The sequence below is a fragment of the Delphinus delphis genome, chromosome 14, assembly GCF_949987515.2.
Source record: "Delphinus delphis chromosome 14, mDelDel1.2, whole genome shotgun sequence".
Lineage (NCBI taxonomy): Eukaryota > Metazoa > Chordata > Mammalia > Artiodactyla > Delphinidae > Delphinus > Delphinus delphis.
Genome location: NC_082696.1, coordinates 45,338,420 through 45,358,033, shown reverse-complemented (window position 1 = coordinate 45,358,033; position 19,614 = coordinate 45,338,420). Strand labels below are relative to the sequence as shown.

At 40.5% G+C, this 19,614-nt stretch overlaps 1 protein-coding gene across 1 annotated transcript; it reads right to left on the bottom strand.

Moving 5' to 3' along the window:
• Positions 1-6,464: 6,464 nt before the first annotated feature.
• Positions 6,465-11,889, bottom strand: HS3ST5 (heparan sulfate-glucosamine 3-sulfotransferase 5). The gene is made up of 2 exons (XM_060030570.1): positions 11,783-11,889; positions 6,465-8,277 (listed from the first exon to the last, which is right to left on the bottom strand). The coding sequence occupies exons 1-2, from the start codon at positions 11,887-11,889 to the stop codon at positions 7,347-7,349; spliced, it is 1,038 nt and encodes a 345-aa protein (XP_059886553.1). The 3' UTR covers positions 6,465-7,346.
• Positions 11,890-19,614: the final 7,725 nt, after the last annotated feature.

Sequence of the window (19,614 nt, the reverse complement as noted above, 5' to 3'; positions counted from 1 at the left end):
TGATTAGTCCCATAATGAACTATTATAATTAGCTTCTTTCAACAAGCTTACAAATACAAATATGTCCATAAATATTACATGTGTACTAAATGTGTGTACATTTTAATTTTAATGCTAATTCATATTTTTATACAGACTCAATACACGTTACCATTCAAGGTTGATTAAGTACAAGAGGGTTGAAATGCAGCCAATAAAACAAGATTAGAAAGAGATTAGAAACAAATTTTAATTAGAAAATTGCCACCTCAAATCCTTTTAGGAAGTAGGTAGACATAAATAATAAATAGAACCATTTAGAGACTTTTCTTGACAAGTGGCTGGAATTCTGGAGGGCGGTATTCTAGTCACACCTCTAACTCTGGGTTTCCTAGTGACCTTTAGTAATTGTTTGGTAAATCTTTCAGAAGCTAGGAACATATTAGGTGATCAATAAATGCCTCTGAATTTCATTAAGGTCAGGAGAAAGAATCTCAGGTTGTTTTCCTCACAGGACAATTTCCAAGGCCATCTGGAAGAGATCCTGGGACCAATCTAAAATAAGGCTCCTGGCTCTGATCTTTGGAGACTTCAGATATTTTGGATCGAGGATAGATTTTATGGACTTTTAAGAAGACCGAAAATGTTTTAGTTTTTCAGCGTGAAAACAAAAATGTTAAAGATACTTTTAAATGTCACATAATCTAGACCTTGCCGTAAAGTTATCTGCAATTTACCATTAAACTGTTTCTTACCCGTTGGGCTTCAGTGGAGGTGTCCCAGAAGAAATGAGACTTGCTCTGTGTTTCAATGACCAGGGAATTATCTCCTTGAGGGTCACTCTGCCTGCATTCACCTTTGGGAACTTGCAGGGGCGCTACCCTTCAGGTCCTATGCTTCAGGACTTCTGCTTGCTTTGTTTGGAAATGCCCTTTGTGACTGATGGCTATTGCCCCCTCACCCTGTGACACTGGAGGAGAATAAGCTGATTAAACACACCAGCATTTGCTGAGTGCTCTGTTTCCCCTGATTTCTTGCACTCATTTTCTAAGGCTCCTAGAACAACTTACCACAAACTTAGCGGCTTAAAACAACAAAAACTTATTCTTTCACATTTCTGTACATTTAAAAGTCCAACACAAGTTTCCCTGGGCTAAAATCAAGGTGTTGGCAGGGCTATGCCAGGTGTTGGCAGGCAGATCCTTCCGGAGGATCTAGGGAAAACGATTTCCTTGCTTTTTCCAGCTTCTTAAAGTTGCCTATATTCCTTGGCTTGTGGCCACCTCTCTCCATCTCCAAAGCCAGCAATGCTGCATCTCTCTGAAGGTCCCCAAAGTCTAAACCCATTTTTCCATTATCATCATCTCTCTGACTGTCCCCTTTTCTCTTTCTCTCTCCTACCTTTAAGGACCCTGTGGTTACATTGGGCCCACCCAGATAATCCAGGAAGCTCTCCCCATCTCTAAGTCCTTCACTTCATCACATCTACAAAGTCCCTTTTACCATGTAAGGTAACATATTCACAGGTTCCTGAGGTTAGGATGTACATGTCTTTGGAAGGAGGGCATTATTCTGCCTATCACCCTTCTTATTATCATTATGTTTCTTCAGGAATGGAGGAAGATAAAGTTGTTTTGTGAATTATTACTATAATTGTTATAACTTTCACTGTGATAGAATCACGATTGAGAGATGTGGTCCATATTTGCAGAAATGGCCACGATAATTTTCTGTCCTATACACACTTTTGTGTCATCCCCTCTCACGCTGACTATGGGCTTGACCATGTGGCATACTTTGGCCAATGAGAAATAACAAACAGGATGCAAACAGGTGCTTGAAGAATGCTTGCATGTTGGGATTTGCCATCTCTTGCTATTCTTTACACCCCTCTGACTACCATGAATACACCCGAGTAAGTCTACTAAGAGGTGAGACACATGTAACCCAGGCACCTTTGTCATTGAGCCAATAGTCAGTATTGGCAAGTAGCACCAATCGATCAGCTGCACAAGCCACCAACATCTAAGAGTGATCACCTTAGATCATCCAGTCACCAGCTGACCTGCCAGAAACCACAGGTGCATGAGGAAGGCCAGCAGTGTGGAGCCCAGCTGGACCAGACCAGAAGGACTGCCCGGATAAGAAGCAGAATCCTGAACTAATCAGGATGTTTTGAGGGTGGTCTGTTATGCAACAAAAGTTAATTAATGCAGGAAGTGACAGGCAAAATGGAAGCCAAAGCCAAGAATAAGGTTGAATAGAAAGAAAATTCAGTTACAAGGGAAAAGTGAAAAAGAATATCCCTTAAAGAAAAACCATAGATATGAAACTTTTGGGAGAGAGTCTACGCACAGGAACAGCTAAGTACATTGAGTCTAACCCCTCTTTCCTCTCCGCCTTCATGCCCTCAACTCCGTGACATTCACTGTCAAAAGCATGTTCCAGTAATCGTTTTCATCTGACGGTATGATGTTATCTTGAAAGAGCTTAAACATCCCCTAATCTGATTCTCCTATTTTATTTAATAGAAAGCTCAAGCCCAAAGAGATGAACTGACTTGCCCATTTCACTTACATTTAGCTTATATTTCCTTTGTGTTCAATGAAACAAATATATTTCCTAAACACTTTTGAAAACGTTACGGTACACGGTACTTTACTTACAGGAGAATGTTGTGTTCAGTTTCCTTCTTTTTCCTGTATCTCCCGATATAAGTCTCAGGATGAGTGGACCTATAGCCAGAAGCTTGGTGGCAAGGAGAGAGTATGACTCTTCCATGGTCAGCATACCCAGAGAACTGTCTTTGAAAGGACATCTTTGCCTCATTCCTGGAAAAAATGAGCCAGAGATGGAGGATGCCATCCACGTGGCCTTACCAAAGAAACAGGCAGTTTTGCAGTTGGTCTTAAAGATTGTTCTCTGGTGCCGTTAAAGAAAAGGTAATGTAAAGCAAAGCTGTGTGCATTTAGAAAGGTTGGAGGTGAGCCAACTCTTTGAAATGATGTTACCAATCTTCTGGGAGCAACTCACCTTCTTGGTGGCCTGTTTTTAAAGCGGGATGACATGTATGTTTAGAAACAATAAATCCTTTCACCAACAGCTCCCCAAGACCTGGTAGACTGATATGGTTCACAAATTCAGACGTGATGGAACTAGCCCGATGAGGTACCAAGCATGCTGCTGCCTCCTTGATATGATTGAAAGGCTATTGCTTTTCGACTGAGCTGACTCTAAATAACAGACACTTGTTCTTGGAATACCAATCAGGTGCTTTCTGTGGGAAATGCATATTGCTCTCAGTTCAGTTCTGCCTTTTCAATGCACCAATCCACTTCTAATCATTATGAAAGAGCACTCTTATTCCTTAAAGCTATGATAAAATGTAATTGGAAATAAATCTTTAAAAACATAAAGAAATTGTTCTTGTAAGATGTATCATAAGGTATAATTTATTAGGACCTTACCAAATGATCATATTTCGGCCTAAATTTCATTCTTGCACTAGCTGTAAAAGAAAGGTTTGCTATAAAAAATCATAAACAGATACTAGGGGGCCTGAGTAACCTACTTAAGAGGACAGACTGTTTTGAAATACTTGAAGTAACACCCATTTAGGAAAACAATATGCCAATTAAGAGGCTTTTATTTTGTAAAGATGGTGCAATTAGATATTTATTTATCAATGCACTGTTAGTATAGTTTGGTACTTTGCCTACTTGGGAATAATTGCAATGAACTTGCTTTAAAATATTTTCACCTTGTTAGCCTGAATTGCTAAGATTTTGCTGTATTTAGTCATTTTTAGAGGGAATGTTTTCAGCAAAGTTTTCTTTTCTGCTTAGACTGTGTCTGTTCTCATAAGTGGAAAATGGCTGCTGAGTGTGTGAAAAGAGTACAAAAGGCTTCAGCAGGCAGACACGATTTACGATCATTTGAAATTTTCCATCCATGGAAAATTCTCAAATTAAGCTTATGAAGACAATTCAATTTAGCAGACTGATAACTGGACAAAGCACAAGCTTATTGGCAGGACTGGATTTGGGGCTGCACTTCTCCTTGGTTCTTACCTTCCCTTAGCAGCATCCCAGGAGTTTTTCACCGGTCCTGGAGCTTGTCCTCCAGCAGGGCCCTTGTTCCAGGGGCAGCACCCCAAGCAGTGCTCTCACAAGGCTCCATCAGCTTTAGTGGAAACTGTTCTGGCAATTGCTGGTCCATCAACATAACAGGTACCAAATCTAAGATCAGATGTGATTACAATGGATTTACATGCCTTTGCTTTATCACACATCACCTAAAGACCCTGATGTCTTAGTTTTTTTCCTATACTACAGTGTAATTAGTGGGAAAAATTAATACCTTCATCAACTGAAGGTTTTTGTGAGGTGATTTCAGGTGACTACAAGATGGACTTGGAATTTGATGTCTGTCTATGGGTTTGCATGTCTCCTTTTCTCTCTGTTCCCTACTCTCTCTCTCACTCCCTTGGGACTCCTGTTCCTGTTTGTACAATTATAATGGGAATTCCCTGGCTTCCAAAATGGTGTCGTTTCAGCTTTACAATCCAGCAGAAACCTCATCGTTGCTTAAACAGGTTTTTACTCTTTGCAGCTGGAACTGTTTCACAAAACCGTATGGTGCCACCAAGCCTCTGGAAGAAATGCAAAGTTTTCAGGACGTAAAAGGAATAACTTACTAAAGAGAATCCTAGTGGATCTATTGTGATGAGCTGTAGATTCCTCTAGAGGTAGGTTGCCTGTTTGATGACAACAGGAAACATTTTCTAAACAAGGAGGTTTGAAACCTCCAGTGGAGTGTGCTATTAAGGTCGTAGGATTTTTATTTCTACCTAGCTCAATCAGCAGTGGCTGTGACTGTTTTTTTTTGTTTTGTTTTATGTTTGTTTTTTTTTCAGTGAAATGAAACCTGCCTCTAAAAACATCCTCCTAGGCCAGGCGTCCTGTTTTAGGTATCTGTGAGGAGGCCCCAAGGTTTAAAACAACTCTCAAACTTATTTAACAACTAGAAACTGCAACACTTTTTTTCTGCATGTGATGAAGAAATACTTGCTTACTGAGCTAAAAGCAACAAATTATAAAAGACAGCACAAGTCAAACAGAATCTTAGAATCAACTCTGATATATACTCTTGGTAGCAGCAGCAAAGTTGAAGAAAAATTTGGACTATAAAAGATTATCACTGAAACATTTCTATTCATTACTTTAAAAAATTTCTCTATGAGTCTAGGAAAAGACTGCTATTTTTCAGTTTTACTGGTGGAATACCTAGGCTGAGTTTTTGAAACGTCAGTGTTCCAGTCGAGCATACTTTGACAGTTACTGGTATAAAACTGTATTAGCTGTAGAGTGCTCTAGGAAGATTTATAATAAAATTAATGATAATGTGTTGATTATGTCCTTGAGTGTAGTATTCAATCACTTTACTCTGACGGTTAGCTGAGAGTTGAGGCATAGAGAAGTCTGATGCTAAGTTCCTTATGTTTGATTTCCTTCACGGCTTAAACGAGAGTGATTGACATTTAGACCCAAGACTCTCACTCCAGACTCACTGTGCAGTCAGTGAGAAGCTGGCCTCTCAGCATGTGCTGGTGTCATGCCTGTTCCATGCTGAGAAAACAGCACCAATGTTAATTGAAACGGTAGAGATGATTACCAAGGCTGAAGCTTGAGAAGCAACATATACCGACAATGAAGGGCAAAGGGCTATTTATTTAGAAAAGTTCACCATCAATCACTGGACAGGATGAACAACTCATGGAGAAAATCAACACTTAGTACAATCAAAAGGGAATCCACTGTTATTTGCTAGGCACTCTCAATGTGAACAAAACTCCCTTAAACATCTTCCACTGGATAAGCAACCATGATTGTGAAAAATCCATCTTATTATTTTTTCTGTTGATACCTCTTTCCAAGGTTTTCCGAACTATATTTAAGCATCTGTAAATGCAGAACAGTACAGGCTATCTGATGTTAGCAAGCACCCAATTTAGCATTAATTTCTCTGGTGGAAATCTGAGCCATATGTTTATGTTAGTAATAGCAACACTACGTAATTTGATCATTCCTGAGCAGGCTGATGTAGTTTCATCTCAAAGAGGGAGTTCTGAGAGTTTGCGGAGGCATCAGCAGCAGCTTTCAGTACAGAGGCTACACAAGTTTTCTAATCTTATTTTATTTAATTTCTCTATTGGTCTGACTTTGATTAGAGGTTCATATAAAACTGTGATTCTTCTATGCCTTGATTATATTAAAGTATTTCTTGTCTGTCTCCTAGCACCAGGAGCAACTGCAAGTAAGTTAATTGTTACAAGGTTGTAGCAGAGAAGCACAAGTGCTCTTTGAGGTGGCTGTTATACTAGATTTCCAGATGGTTGAGATATTTTTAAAAAATATATCCAACCTTGCTTCATATCACAAGGGTACAGAAATCAACGGAGAAGTGCATCTTTCCAAGTGCTCTCATGTGCACATAAACAGCTTTGACTTTGGGAGCCAGCAAGGGGCACATAAAACAAAATGAATAAAAAAAAATTGCACATAGAGTAATTTTAATCCATTCCATTTTTTAAATACCACAATAAATTTAATTTTCACAATAAATTAAATAGCCATATTCAGTTTACAAAATAGAATTACTTAGTGTGAAACCAGTATTTACAACTATATACACTATGTACATGACATTTCTCTGTGTTGACATAGAACACGGAAGTAAAAGGACTTGACTTTCCGATGTGTGACTGACATGCTACAAGTGACACCATGATCCATATGAGAAAACGATAGTGCAAAATCACCACAGGAACTTTGGAACGATGTCAATTTTATGAGATAAGACATTTTTTTAAATAATAAGAAAATAGTATTTTCTGTTTTCATGGCATCAATTCAGCATCTGAATTAAAGAGTCAGCTTTCCCTTAGAAAAGAATGCATAACCGAATCCTCTACTTCCTGAAACTTCACAGCCATTGGTACATTTTCACATGTTAATCTTTTGGCTTAAATCTATGAAAATGGCAGGCGACAAATTCTGACTCAAAGGAAGACTAACTCTTTGAGAATAGCTGAAGTCACTTTCCCCCAGTACCACCACCTCTTCTTTTTGTAAATAGCATAAAAGATGCAACTATGTAGACAGCAAATTGGTTTGTTTTTTGTTTTTGTTTTTGTAAATTTTCAGTAGAAAAAGAGCTGATCTTATATTTGGTCACACACTGCGTATGTACAAGCATACATGGAGAAATGACTTGGACAGTTGTGTCTATAGGAAAAGTGCATATTTTAATCCAGACGAGACATTGTGTGTCCCCAGGCACAACACATAGTGTTGTATGACATTATTTTAGGGCCAGTTCAATGTCCTCCCAGTGATCTGGTAAAATTTTTGATTGAAAGGGTGAAAGAATTTGCGCAATTTGGTAATGACAGAGGGGTCCACCTCTGGATGAATGCGCCCCTTGCTGCCCGCCAGGCACTTATTAAAGATAATGTTAAATCGCAAGCAGTAAAACCCTCTGGTAGCGTTGAAATACAAATTGTATTGACTTATCCTCGGGGGAAGATTTAGGAACTTCTCCACGAGTTGAAGTTCTGGCAGGGGTTCCGTGATGAGGCGATCTCCATCGACGATGTGAAATTGCTCAATTGGAAAGTACTTCAACCACCGTTCCAGATGTTTGGTGTAGATGCTGGTTCTTACTGCCTTGTATTTTGTGTTCACTTCGCAGGTATTAGTGTCTATAGCCAGCTTCTCAAACTTATAATAGGTTTTATTCTTCCTCTCCTTCCCCTCTAGCACCTGAGTGTAATCAGAAATAGCTCTTGTGGTTGGCTCCCTGACAATGATCAACAACTTGATAGATGAGTTCATTTTGTAAATCCTTTCTGGAACTTCCTCCGTGATAAAATATGCTGGGCTCTTTTCAATTGTGATTTGCTGAGGGTAGGAAAAAGGCATCTTTTTCCTATACCACTCAATACCCTTGGCATAATTCTCATCATTGTCAAAAAAGTGGATTTCTTGAGAGGCTTTGACCACTGCCGGATGGAGGTTCAGCATCTCAAGCAGGGCCCTGGTGCCTCCTTTCCTCACCCCGATGATAATGGCCTTGGGGAGCTGCTGGACCAGGTCATGAAGGCGTACCTGCTCCTTGGAAGAGTTGCCCTTCTGAAACTCGTGCAGCAAGCCACGCTTAAACTGCAGGGCGCGCAGGGGGAATTCAGCCTGACCACGGGCTCCGAACCGGCCTTCGATGGGGCAAATGGGTTGTAGCCTGTAAGCAACAGAGAGATGCTCTAAGGAGCTCACTGCAACTAATTTCTCATTTCTCTGGTTCCCCAGTGAGAGTAAGACTTAAAATGCATAAATAAAACCACTGCTCTCTGCCTACTGCAATCCACAATGAACATATGTTTGGGAAATTTTATTTTAAGCAACTCTGTATTAAATGAAGCACACATAATTGATGGAATATTTTTATTAGTGTTTCTTAAAATTCTTATTCACCAAGCTCTTAATTGACTATAGCGTGTACTGACGTTCACAGTACAGGACAGACAAGTGACACCAACCATACTAATAGCCTTTTAGCAGCCCACCAGTTAACATCATTTAGAAAATACGAAAGACGGAAGATTAGAATCTTCAGTTGGGAGGCTAAAGGGCAGCTAGGAGGCCACGTCCTGTGGGTTTCATGTGGTATTATTTTCTTGCAGCTCAGCTGCACTCATATGACTCTGAAAAATCTTTGAGATATAATCTGAAAAGAGGTCCCAGTCTCTGCCCTCGGCTATTTGCGTCATCAACCTGCAAAATTCCAATCTTGGCACTGGCTGAGCTTTCCATTATATGAGAATTTCTGCTTTTGGCCTTGGGGACAGCTAGAAGAGTACATATTTCTTCTGCTTCTCTTTCTCTTTCTATCTAAAAAGGTCAGGCTTATGTTTTTACTTTGCTGAACATAGGAGCAAACCGAATGCCAACAGCAAGTGCTGTATATCACCTACCACACCTGGGACCAGAAATCAACAAGACTCTGGCAGTGTCAGAAACCTCAGGTCCTCATTGTCAAGCCCATTTAAATCCGGGACTCAAGCTCATGAAAGAAGCAAAGCAAAGGATGGAGCCAGAAAGGAGGATTTCCACTTCAACATTGCCCTAAGCAGTGAAAAAGCACCACTGCTTTTTTTCAGAGAGAAAGTTGTGGTAACAATCACAGTGATATTAGGCTGGAGTGACTATTTAATTTGGTGTGGCCAATTTATATGGTTAGTAAATTGAATTTCCTTTGGGGTATAGTCTGCAATTGAACTGAATTCATTATAACTTTCCTAAGTTTATCTGAGAAGGTATTTTTGCTTTCTTGTTAAAGGGTATAGTATTAGTCGAAATGGCTGTTAAACCAATTCCTCCAAATGAAGCTTCTAGTTGCCCTAATAATTTGGAGTCTATGCTCCCCTCTCTGTGGCAATGAGGCTGTCTCTTGCTTTTCCCAAGAGACCCCACTGTACCTTTCTTATCTTCTGTAATGTTTACAATTAAAGGGAGAAGGGAAGAACCTCAAGGTCATGCCAAGGCATTTTGCAGAACTGAGGGGAAGGGGCTCGGCCTATGCAATGTTTAAACAGCTATCATAATGCTTAAGGAAATATAAGAAGATATTTTACCTTTTTTGTGGGTTTTTTATGATTCTAAAAACAACTTATGCTCATTGTGGAAAACATAAAAATATGGCATACTATAAAAAACAGGGTTAATCACAGTTAATATTTTAGAGAAACATGAGTTTTGTTTTCATAACTTTGTTAATAGGATTAATATGTTAGAGCTCTAAATGGAAGATATATAAGGAGCAACACATACATAGTCAAAGTATGTTTTCAATTGTGACGTTGATTGGGATGTCACAAATTCATCTTTTAGCTCTTGCTGGGCTCTGGTTGAGAATTAAACCCTAATCCCTTAAGGCATCCATTGAATGCAATGGATGGACTTCTCTCCCAGGCATCTTGAATGATGCTGTCCTTGGGAGAATTGAGGAAACAGTCAATCAAATTCTTTGCTGTAGGACTTGATTCTCTCACAGAACCCAGGCTGAGAGAGGCTGAAACAGTGTCTGCCCTGTCTGAGCTCAAAAGGAATTTCTCTACTTCTAGAAAAGGTCATTTTCCTTCTTTCCTTTATTTACCTTCTACCATGGGAGCTCATTCCCTGCAGAACAATTGCTTTTTGGACTCCCTAACTCAAGATAGGAAAAAATATCATATTATTTCCACTCTCTAAAGAGTAGGCATGGACCCCAGACTAAAAAACATGAAATTTTAGGATTGGAAGGGACAGTAGAAGTAATTGAGCTCAGCCTCCCGCCCAGAGAGCAGGGTCTTCAGTTTCTAAAGGACAGGTCTGTGTCCGCATGTGTCAATTTCAGACAATCTGCTCGAACTCGCAAGTGAGAGGTTTTGAGAAAGCCCCCCAAGCAATCCAATTCCTTATAAAAGCTACCCCATTAGAGACTAGAGACCAGGTTAACAATGAAAAGAGTTATCAACTAAATAACTAATATGTTAATGATTGTTAGATCAATTACTCAATAAAGCAAATGATTAGAAGCAAACTAAAGGTATTGGGAAGAACTTGATATAAAAGTTCCATTATGGACATAGGACAATGGTACCACCTCAAGGCTCTTCACTAATAACAAGTCCTACTTTAGGGAACTACTCGGAGTCAGTGATAAGCTCTGGGTTATACCATTTCCCATAGTGAGTAGGAAGTTTACTTAGGAATTTTGAATTGAAAAGCATCAAAGGGGTTCATTTTATCAGTCAAAATTAATACTGGCTGAAGGAAAGCAAAGACCACTGTTATATTATTTGTTAAATATTTCTGTGATAAGATCTATAGATTAGAAAAGAAAAACTGTAAGGAAGATATTTTTATTTTAATGTGTGGCTACACTTTTATAGAAAATGGGAATTGAATTCATGGGGAGCATACATCAGTTTTTCAAGAGCAAGAATTAATTTTAAAGGAAGCTTCAAATTTCAGAAATTAACTTCTCTACCCTTTCTAATCATACCAGATGTGGGCCAGTCCAGTGGCATTCAATCTGAAGCCAGGTGACACTGCTGGACTTCTGCAGGTCTAGTACCTCTCAACTGTTGGCTTATTTAGAGCCAAACCCTAGCTCTGTAAATTTCCTCTCTGTGAACTTTCCATTGCTTTCTGGGCCATTACTCTGAGCGACAGACTCCTTGTCTGGTATGTTCAGCTCCTGGAAACCAGAGCTAATTAACATAGTTAAAACTCCCCCTGCAGCCATCTTTCCAGGGCAATGGATTCCAAACCTGATGAGCTCCTTTACAGTCTCATACATAATTTTAACTCTCTTGGTAGCACATTAATTGCCCACTTATAAAGTTCAAAATGTAGATACATAAATACATCATCACTATTTTGCTACGGCTAGAGGTCAACAACCAGATGCACACAGAGCTATAGTAAATGACATTTTTACTGTACATGGCTTTATCCCTTCTCTGAAAGCAAACAACACACACAGAATACAAATGGATCTTGATGAACACCTTGGTTTGAGCAACTTGGATCTCTTTCTTTTAAGGGCTCAATAAATCAAAATCAATACTGCAGAAAAACATGCTTCTTGGGAATCTTGAAGGAGGAAAACAAATGGATAGATTTAAAATTATGTCCTAAAGAAGTTGAAATCAAGAGACATTTAAAGTCATACAGGCATAAGTATGTGTTTAATCACCTACCTATCCAAGCTCCCAACTCTGGCAACTAGATACAGGAGACTCCCAACGGCAAGGCTTCCCAGCACCAGGAGCTTCTGTCTCAGCCATGCCTGCTGTTTGAATAGCATGGCCCTCCATCAACCTTCAGGACTTCTGCAGCCTGAGAGATGGGGATAGAAGGGGACTCATCAGCAGTCATCTCTTACTGGCTCTGTTGATTGTTACAAAGCCAAGCAGGGGTGGGAATACAGGGGATAAAGTGATGTTACACAAAGAACAGATGCCATACCAGCCTTGACAGCATTCATGGACAACAGCTATTTAGCAAAACTTACCTACCTTTCCCTGCTCTGTGTTATAAGATCAAATACTAAACCAGAGGGAAGACACTATCTAGACAGAACTTGCTGGGCAACTGTCAAAGTACACTAAAATGCATATATAATTTTAAATGCATACATAAATGCATATATATGTAAATATATATATATGTTTTTGTTGTTAATCATTCAAAGAATACTGATAAAATGAGCAACGGAGCAACCTGAGGTTTAGCAGCCAGGCAACCAGTAAACTAAAGGTTCTACTTCAGTATAATGGGATGAAGGTAGCAATTGAAATCCCCCTTCAGTAAGTTAGTATTTGGGGCATAACAATGACATGCTTTACTGATATGTTTTTTGTTTCATTTCATTCTACTTGTGAACGGAGGAAGGGGGTAAGATCAAAAGCTATGTCGTTACTTACTGAGGTCATCAGTGGTAGCTATCAGGATCTCAAATGTTTGGGGACAGTGGCTCTCAGTAACCAGATGTTTCCCTTCATCTCCTCTGCCCAGGCCTGGACTGGACTGACTGATTCTGAAAGCATGCTCCGACTAGATGCCCTGCTATGTGACCCCCTCCTGGCTCTCAATGAATTTAAACAGGGTTGGCGTATGGGCCTCGCTCTAACATCAAGACAGAAGCTTACCTGGAAGCTCTGTGCTCTTATACCTGAAATAAGGCCAGCTGAGGAGTATAAGGCTTTACTAGTGCTGCTATTAAATTCTGGGGAAAAATGCAAGCTTCCGATTCAGTCTCTCTTATTAAATATAAATCCAATCCCCCTTTCAAGATAAGATTGTTTGCTTCGCATTCAAAGTCAAAATGGTAACCCCAGAAGAGGGACAACAGCAATGGGTCGTGGTTAGAGATTGTTTTGATGCAATAGTCTCTCCCTACTTGCTAAGTGAAGATTTTCTCTGTACAAAAAAGGATTATACTAGGATTGATGGGTTGATTCGTTCATTCATCAGGAAATACTGAGAACTGATAGCATTTCCAGCTATTCTACTAGGTTTATGGGGGGTCCCAAAAAAGATCCTTAAAGAGTTTTAGCCCTTGGAAAACTGATGGTGTGATTAGAGAATCATGAAACAATCAGAGAACACCACCTCATTCGTGATAATGTATGAATAACTGTTGGGAAAAGAAAATGAAGGAGATGGTCAGGTATGTGGGCTCGATGGGAATGTTTGGTGGTATGTTTGGTGGTATGTAGTATATGATTTGCTGAGGAGGCTGTAGGAGGTCATCCCAAGAGGGAGAGAGAAGAGCAGCATTCAACCAACACACAGCCCACAAATATTTATGGAACGTGACTTAGGTTTTAGATGCTGTACCGGGTGCCCCAGAGATAGTGACCAACATGGGAGGCTATAGTCTTGTGGAGAAGACAGAAACTAAACCGGTAAATGTAGGGTTCACATGTACCTACAAATTGTAATAACAGAGGAAAAGTACAGGATGCAGTGAGAAAGAATACAGGGGGAAGCTACTTCCGTCCTTCTTGAAGAAGTGACATTTGGGCTTACGCCTGGAGCACAAGGACCAAGGAGGGCTGGAGGAGGGCAAGGTGGGTTTCAGCCAGACTAACCAGTGTGTGCAAAAGTACTGCGCAGGGAAAAAGCTTGGCTAGATTGAGAAGCGAAGGAGGGTTGGTGTGGTTGGACACAGGGATTTAGCGGAGAAGAGGAAGGGCTAAGAGCAAAAGCAAAGGAGAGGAGATAGGAAAGGTCTTTGTAGGGACTGGGTGAGGCTGGGGTTCTAGCTTAGCATGGCCTGCCTTGTGTGTAGATAAAATGGGGAAGAAAAGGGGGAGAGAAAGGGAGGTTTGTTGAGACCGCCTGTGTGACAAGGACATTATCCAGGTGGTATTTCAGGAAATTGTCAGAAGAATCCTACTAGGCAGATACAGTTATTTCCATTTCAAAAACAGGTCGAGTGAAGCGCAGGCAGTTTTCTCTAACTTGCCTGTGATCACACAACTTGCAGGTAATGTGGAGGCAAAGGCAGTAACTTATGTAGCGTGACTCAGGGCTCCACTGAAAGAATCAATCTTCTCCTATCTCTGGGTCGATGTCTGAAGTCCTCAGAGCCACCTACCTTCAGCACAGGGCTCTGATCCCTGTTGAAATGCAAATACTGCAGCAAGATGTGGAACAGGGTGGCAGAAAGAAACCTGTGTTCAAGTCCCCTATTGAAATTCTCCCCTTAGTGACCTTGCAGTGGCTGTTTAGATTCTCTGAACCTTTTTTCCTTCTCTATAAAATGGGGACAATCTCTAACTTCCCCACTCCATAGGGCTATAACGAGAATGAAGTAAGGGTTCTACAAGTGACATCACTACACAAAGGCTTATTAATATGCCAGGCTAACATAAGGGATCATGTGTCATTATATCTTAGTGTAAATGAATTTAATGTGTGCTCACAAACAGTATGAGAGTAAAAGCTAGGATGTGGTTGAAGAGGGCCAGCTACAAATGGGAGAGATGGGAAAAGCAAAGGTAAAAATGTGCTTGCCCGTGGCCTCAATGAGGGTCACTGGCCTCATATAGAAGAGCAACTTGGAGGGAGGCTGGGGATCACCTGGCCTCCTCTTCTACCTAAATGTAGCACCCACGCTCCCCATTCAAAACTATACCGCATGATGCTTAGTCTGCTTTCACCAGCTCCCTGATCCACCTGTCTGTCTGCAGCTACAGCTCAGCCATTCTTCAAGGTCTGGGCCATGTCCCAGTTCCTCTAGGAAGGGCTCTCCAGCTGACGCCCTAGTCCATGGTCCACTCCCTCGTCTCCTGAATTCTTGTTCTTGTAGTTAGAACCTCAGTTAGGAGTCCAGTGTTCAGAAATGTTGCACTAGTGTTAGCTGCTGCCTCCTGCGTGTTCCATCACACCTCCTAGCAATGGGCTAAGCCCGCTGACTGAGAAATCCGAGAAGACTAACTGAAAGGCAGTCCGCCTGGAATCTGTCTGCTTTGCTCCACAGGCTGGTGGTTCCCCACGCTGAACTTGCAGAGTCTTTAGAAAACACAATCCTGCCCCCCCCTACTCAGAGATTCCAACTCAACAGGTCTGTATTAATCTTGTGTCTGTATTTTTACAGTGGAGGGAATGACGCACAAAACTCCGAATCGTTTTCTATTATCTTTTTTCTCTTTGGTCACCACGGTCAGTAAACTCTCCTTAATTTCTTCTCTCCTTGTCTTGTCCAGGCACTTAGTGCCTCCCTTGTTTCTTAACATTTGGGTGTGTCTCTGTGTTCATTTCCTATGGTCCAGACAGTCTGATTAATCTTCCTAACACAACTTATTTTGTCAGTCATCTGTTTTCAGTTGTTCACTAGATCAAGTCCAATCTCTTCCCCTTGCCAGCCCAGGCCCTTCCTTCTGAGGTCCCAGCTTGGGCAGTTGGCTTTTTCCCTCTTATTACTCACCAACACCAGCCCCATGCCTGTCAGGTCGGCCTCTTCATGGCTCCCCATACCCCTGCGCTCTCATCTCTGTGCTCTTGTCAGTTTCCTCATTGGCCTGGAATGTCTTTCCTATCTCTCCTCCTTTAATACTCCCAGATTCCACTGATATCTTCCTGGGGAGGGTGGTCCTGGTGGAGGTGGAATTTGGGGGAAAAAATCCCAACACTCTTCCCATTGGTAGGTAGTAGTGGGTCAGGTCCCTTGTGTAGATAATTATGGGACCAAAGGGTCATAGCTGGGTTTAGGGATAAAACTTGGGAGACATTTACCTGCATGGGGTGAGTGAAGCTATGAAGCCATCTCACAGCTGAATTCTGCTTGAGTGAGCGGGCAGGAAAGAGACGAAAAAAGCGACTAAGGATGTGAAGGCTGCTGGGGAAGTAGCCCAAGATTTAGGAGAATATCATGGCAAAGTTCTCCAGTTCTCTATTGCAACGCACATATCATCTGGTAAACATTAGATTATTAAACCTGACTGAATATGGGGTCATTACTTCTTCTACTGCCACTGAATGTCGCTCAGTCTCGAAGACTCCAATGCTCCACCCACAGACTCTTCCTTTGTGATAAGCCCAGTTATCACCATGAAGGTTTTCCTCTGTGGGATAAGTTGCTGCTGCCGGCCCAGCTTCTTTATGTCTGAGATGACTTAAATACACCCACTGGGGTTTTCTCTCTTTGGGAATCCTGATTTCTCCAGGCTTTTGTTTGCAGGGCTGGCCTAGCTCTTTACACTGCCTCGTCCACTTATGGAAAGTCCATTATGCCCTCCAAAGCATCTTTATGCCCACTATGGCACTGAGGAAAACTAAGATTTTTTAATTTATTTGAGACCTCAACTAATATGAGCAAGTTGTACAGGGTGAAGTACAAAGACCATTGGATTGGGAGTCAAAGCCCTTGAGTCACATTTTTGTGTAATTTTGTAACTGAAAGTTTCTGAGTTTTGGTATCCTCACCTGTAAAATTAAGATAATAATGTCTGTCTCACAGGGGTGTTACGACAGGAGCCTTGAGTAAGATACTGTGGAATAGAACTTTACATTTGGGCACTTCACAAAAATGAAGCAGAATTAGTATCTTTAGGAGGGTAATACTTTAACAAGGAAAGAATAAAATAAATGCAGTTCTCATTAATAGTGTAACTGGATTGCAAAACACTAAGTCCACTTTTATATAAATAACTTTCAATGGAAATTCCTGTTAAACATTAAAATGCTAACACACACTATAATTGCTGTTCAAAGCAAGATGGCACAATTACAAACAAACAAAAAGTGAACACTTATCTTAAGTCGAAATCTCTTGGAATTTTTGAGAAGCGAGGTGGGCCAAGGTTGCAGTTTCTAATGAGGCTCTCTGGGACACAGGAAGTGAAATCTCGTTCTGCTTTGTAATCACTCAGACCATGTGCTAAGAGAAAGTATTAGAGCAGCCGCAGAATAAACCTTGCTCAAGGAAAACCAAAGGTGGACTTCCCTGGTGGCACAGTGGTTAAGAATTCACCTGCCAATGCAGGGGACACAGGTTCGATCCCTGGTCCAGGAAGATCCCACATGCCGTGGAGCAATTAACCCCGTGCGCTACAACTACTGAGCCCATGTGCCACAGCTACTGAACCCACGTGCCACAACTACTGAAGCCCGTGCGCCTAGAGCCCGTGCTCCGCAACAAGAGAAGCCACTTCAGTGAGAAGCCCGTGCACCACAACAAAGAGTAGCCCCCTCTTGCCGCAACTAGAGGAAGCCTGTGTGCAGCAACGAAGACCCAATGCAGCCAAAAATAAACAAATTTATTTTAAAAAAAAGGAAAACCAAACGTACTTGGCAAATTTAACATTCAAGATGCCTCTTTGGTTTTCTATGACATCACGAAGTGCTCAAGCATCTGCCATAATGGAGTCTTAAAAGCTGGGAGTTGCAGGTCTTGGTCTAGGAGTACAAGTCACAAAGAAGCCATACCATCTAACCCTTACAGACAATGCTATTAAATTGGGGAGAAGGTTAACTGCTTCTCCAACCCCACAGTCCCTTCCCTTTAGCTATGCCAGCTTTAATGGATAGTTTAATAATCTTTCATCAGAGCAGTCATACTGGTAATAGGCAATTTATGTAAAATTAAAGGTTTAAAAAATTTATTATTTCTTTTTATTAAAAAAAAGTTAAAGACCTACAGTGACATTTAAGCCCTCCTTTATCTCCAGTTTTTAATCTCCCAGTCTCTTTCATTTTGTGTGCCAAGAACAGCACAATTATAGTTTCTCCAGACTATGAAAGCTTTAATAGACACGGTATCTTAGCTGAACAAAGCCGAGTATCTAAATAACAGAGTATGTGGCCAGAAACGACAAATTGTACAGACATCTGGCTGTTTCTCCAAAGCAGCACTAAGTAAAGAAAGAAATGATTCCCAAGCTGACACAAAGAAATAAGGGAATTCAAAAATAATAATAATAAAGATATGTTCAAGTGCTCTTCAAAGGCTTGTAGACACAGTTGCTGCAAGCCCCTGGTACCAGTAAAAACGATAACAGAAACAACATCAGCAAAGTTCATTAAAAACAACTGAACTTATATAGCAGAATTATTCCAAGGAAATCACAACAGTCTATTGAGTATTAGCTCATTTATCCTGGGCAACAGCCTTATGGGGTGGACAGGAACCACATTTATTGAGCCCTAGTCTCTCTGTTACTTTCTTTCACATTTATTATCTCACATAATACAACAGACCTGTGAGGTATTATCCGTTTTATTATTTTTTCTGATGGAAACCGAAGAGCAGAGAGATGAACAGATTATTTACCCAAGGGCATGTGGCTGGTAAATGCAGGAGGATTTAAATTCAGAATTATCTGACCCCAAAGAACATGGCCCCTTGATGGCAATGTCACTCCCTGAGCTTTGGATGCTCACCTGAGAGGCGCTTTTTTTTTTTTTTGATTAAATTTTTCTTTCAGTTTTTTATTGAGATGTAATTGACATAGAGCACGGTATAAGTTTAAGGTGTACAGCATAATGATTTCACTTACATGCATCATGAAATGCTTATCACAGCAAGTTTAGCGAACATCCTTCATCTCACACAGATACAAAGTAAAAGAAAAAAAAACTTTTTCCTTGTTATGAGAACTCAACAACTTTTATATATAATGTAGAACAGTATTAATGATATTTATCATGTTGTACATTACACCCCTAGTACTTATTAATAAGTGGAAGTTTGTACCTTTTGACTGCCTTCATACAATTCCCACCCACTACACCCAACCCCTGCTTCTGGTAACCATAATCTGATCTCTTTTTCTATGAGTTTGTGTATTTGTTTTTTGAAGTACAATTGACCTACAACACTATTTCGTTCCTAATGCATAACATAGTGATTTGATATTTCTATACATTTAGAAATGATCACCGCTGGGAAACTCTTAATAAATACTTTTGCTTATTGACTGATGCGAGCAGACAAAACCACTTCAACTCTCCTCAAATTTCCTTCCATTGAATCTTACAGTAGAAGATGAGGATGTGAAACGAAAGAGTAAAAGAGGGAAACATTTTTATGGAGGGGTAAATAAAAAGGGCTATTTGGGTGTTTGAACCTAATAAAAGGAAGGGAAAATATTAATAAGTAATGATAATGAAAATAATAACGAAAGGTAACGTCTATATAGGTTATAATGTATTTTTCATATTCACTATCTGCTTATGATTAAAACCAACCAGAATCATGGGAACCCCACTTGTTTTCCCCATAATTCGAGAACTGACTCTCCTTTTGAAAGATTTTTTGGTAGAGGATCAAAATAACATTGGTTTTGACTGCCCCTTGATTCAGATTCTTATGTCCTGATCTCTGTAAGATCTTGGCTAAATCCGTTTATTGCCTTTTCATTATCACCCCGTCTCATCTTACCTCCCCCCAGCTCTTCTCAGTATCTCAGTGAATGGCTCCCCATCTGCTGACGGGGTTGCCCAACCCAGAAACCTTGGAATCCAATCATCCTTGGCTCCGCCCCGCCAGTAAAATTCTATCTCCAGAGTACTACTGGACTCT

Bases quoted from the DNA above. Each gene is read 5' to 3' on its own strand.
- HS3ST5 (XM_060030570.1), bottom strand. From the start codon at position 11,889: ATGCTATTCAAACAGCAGGCATGGCTGAGACAGAAGCTCCTGGTGCTG. The intron at 8,278-11,782 runs GTAGGTGATTAA...TGTTGCTTACAG, and splicing joins AGAGTTGGGAGCTTGGATAG to GCTACAACCCATTTGCCCCA.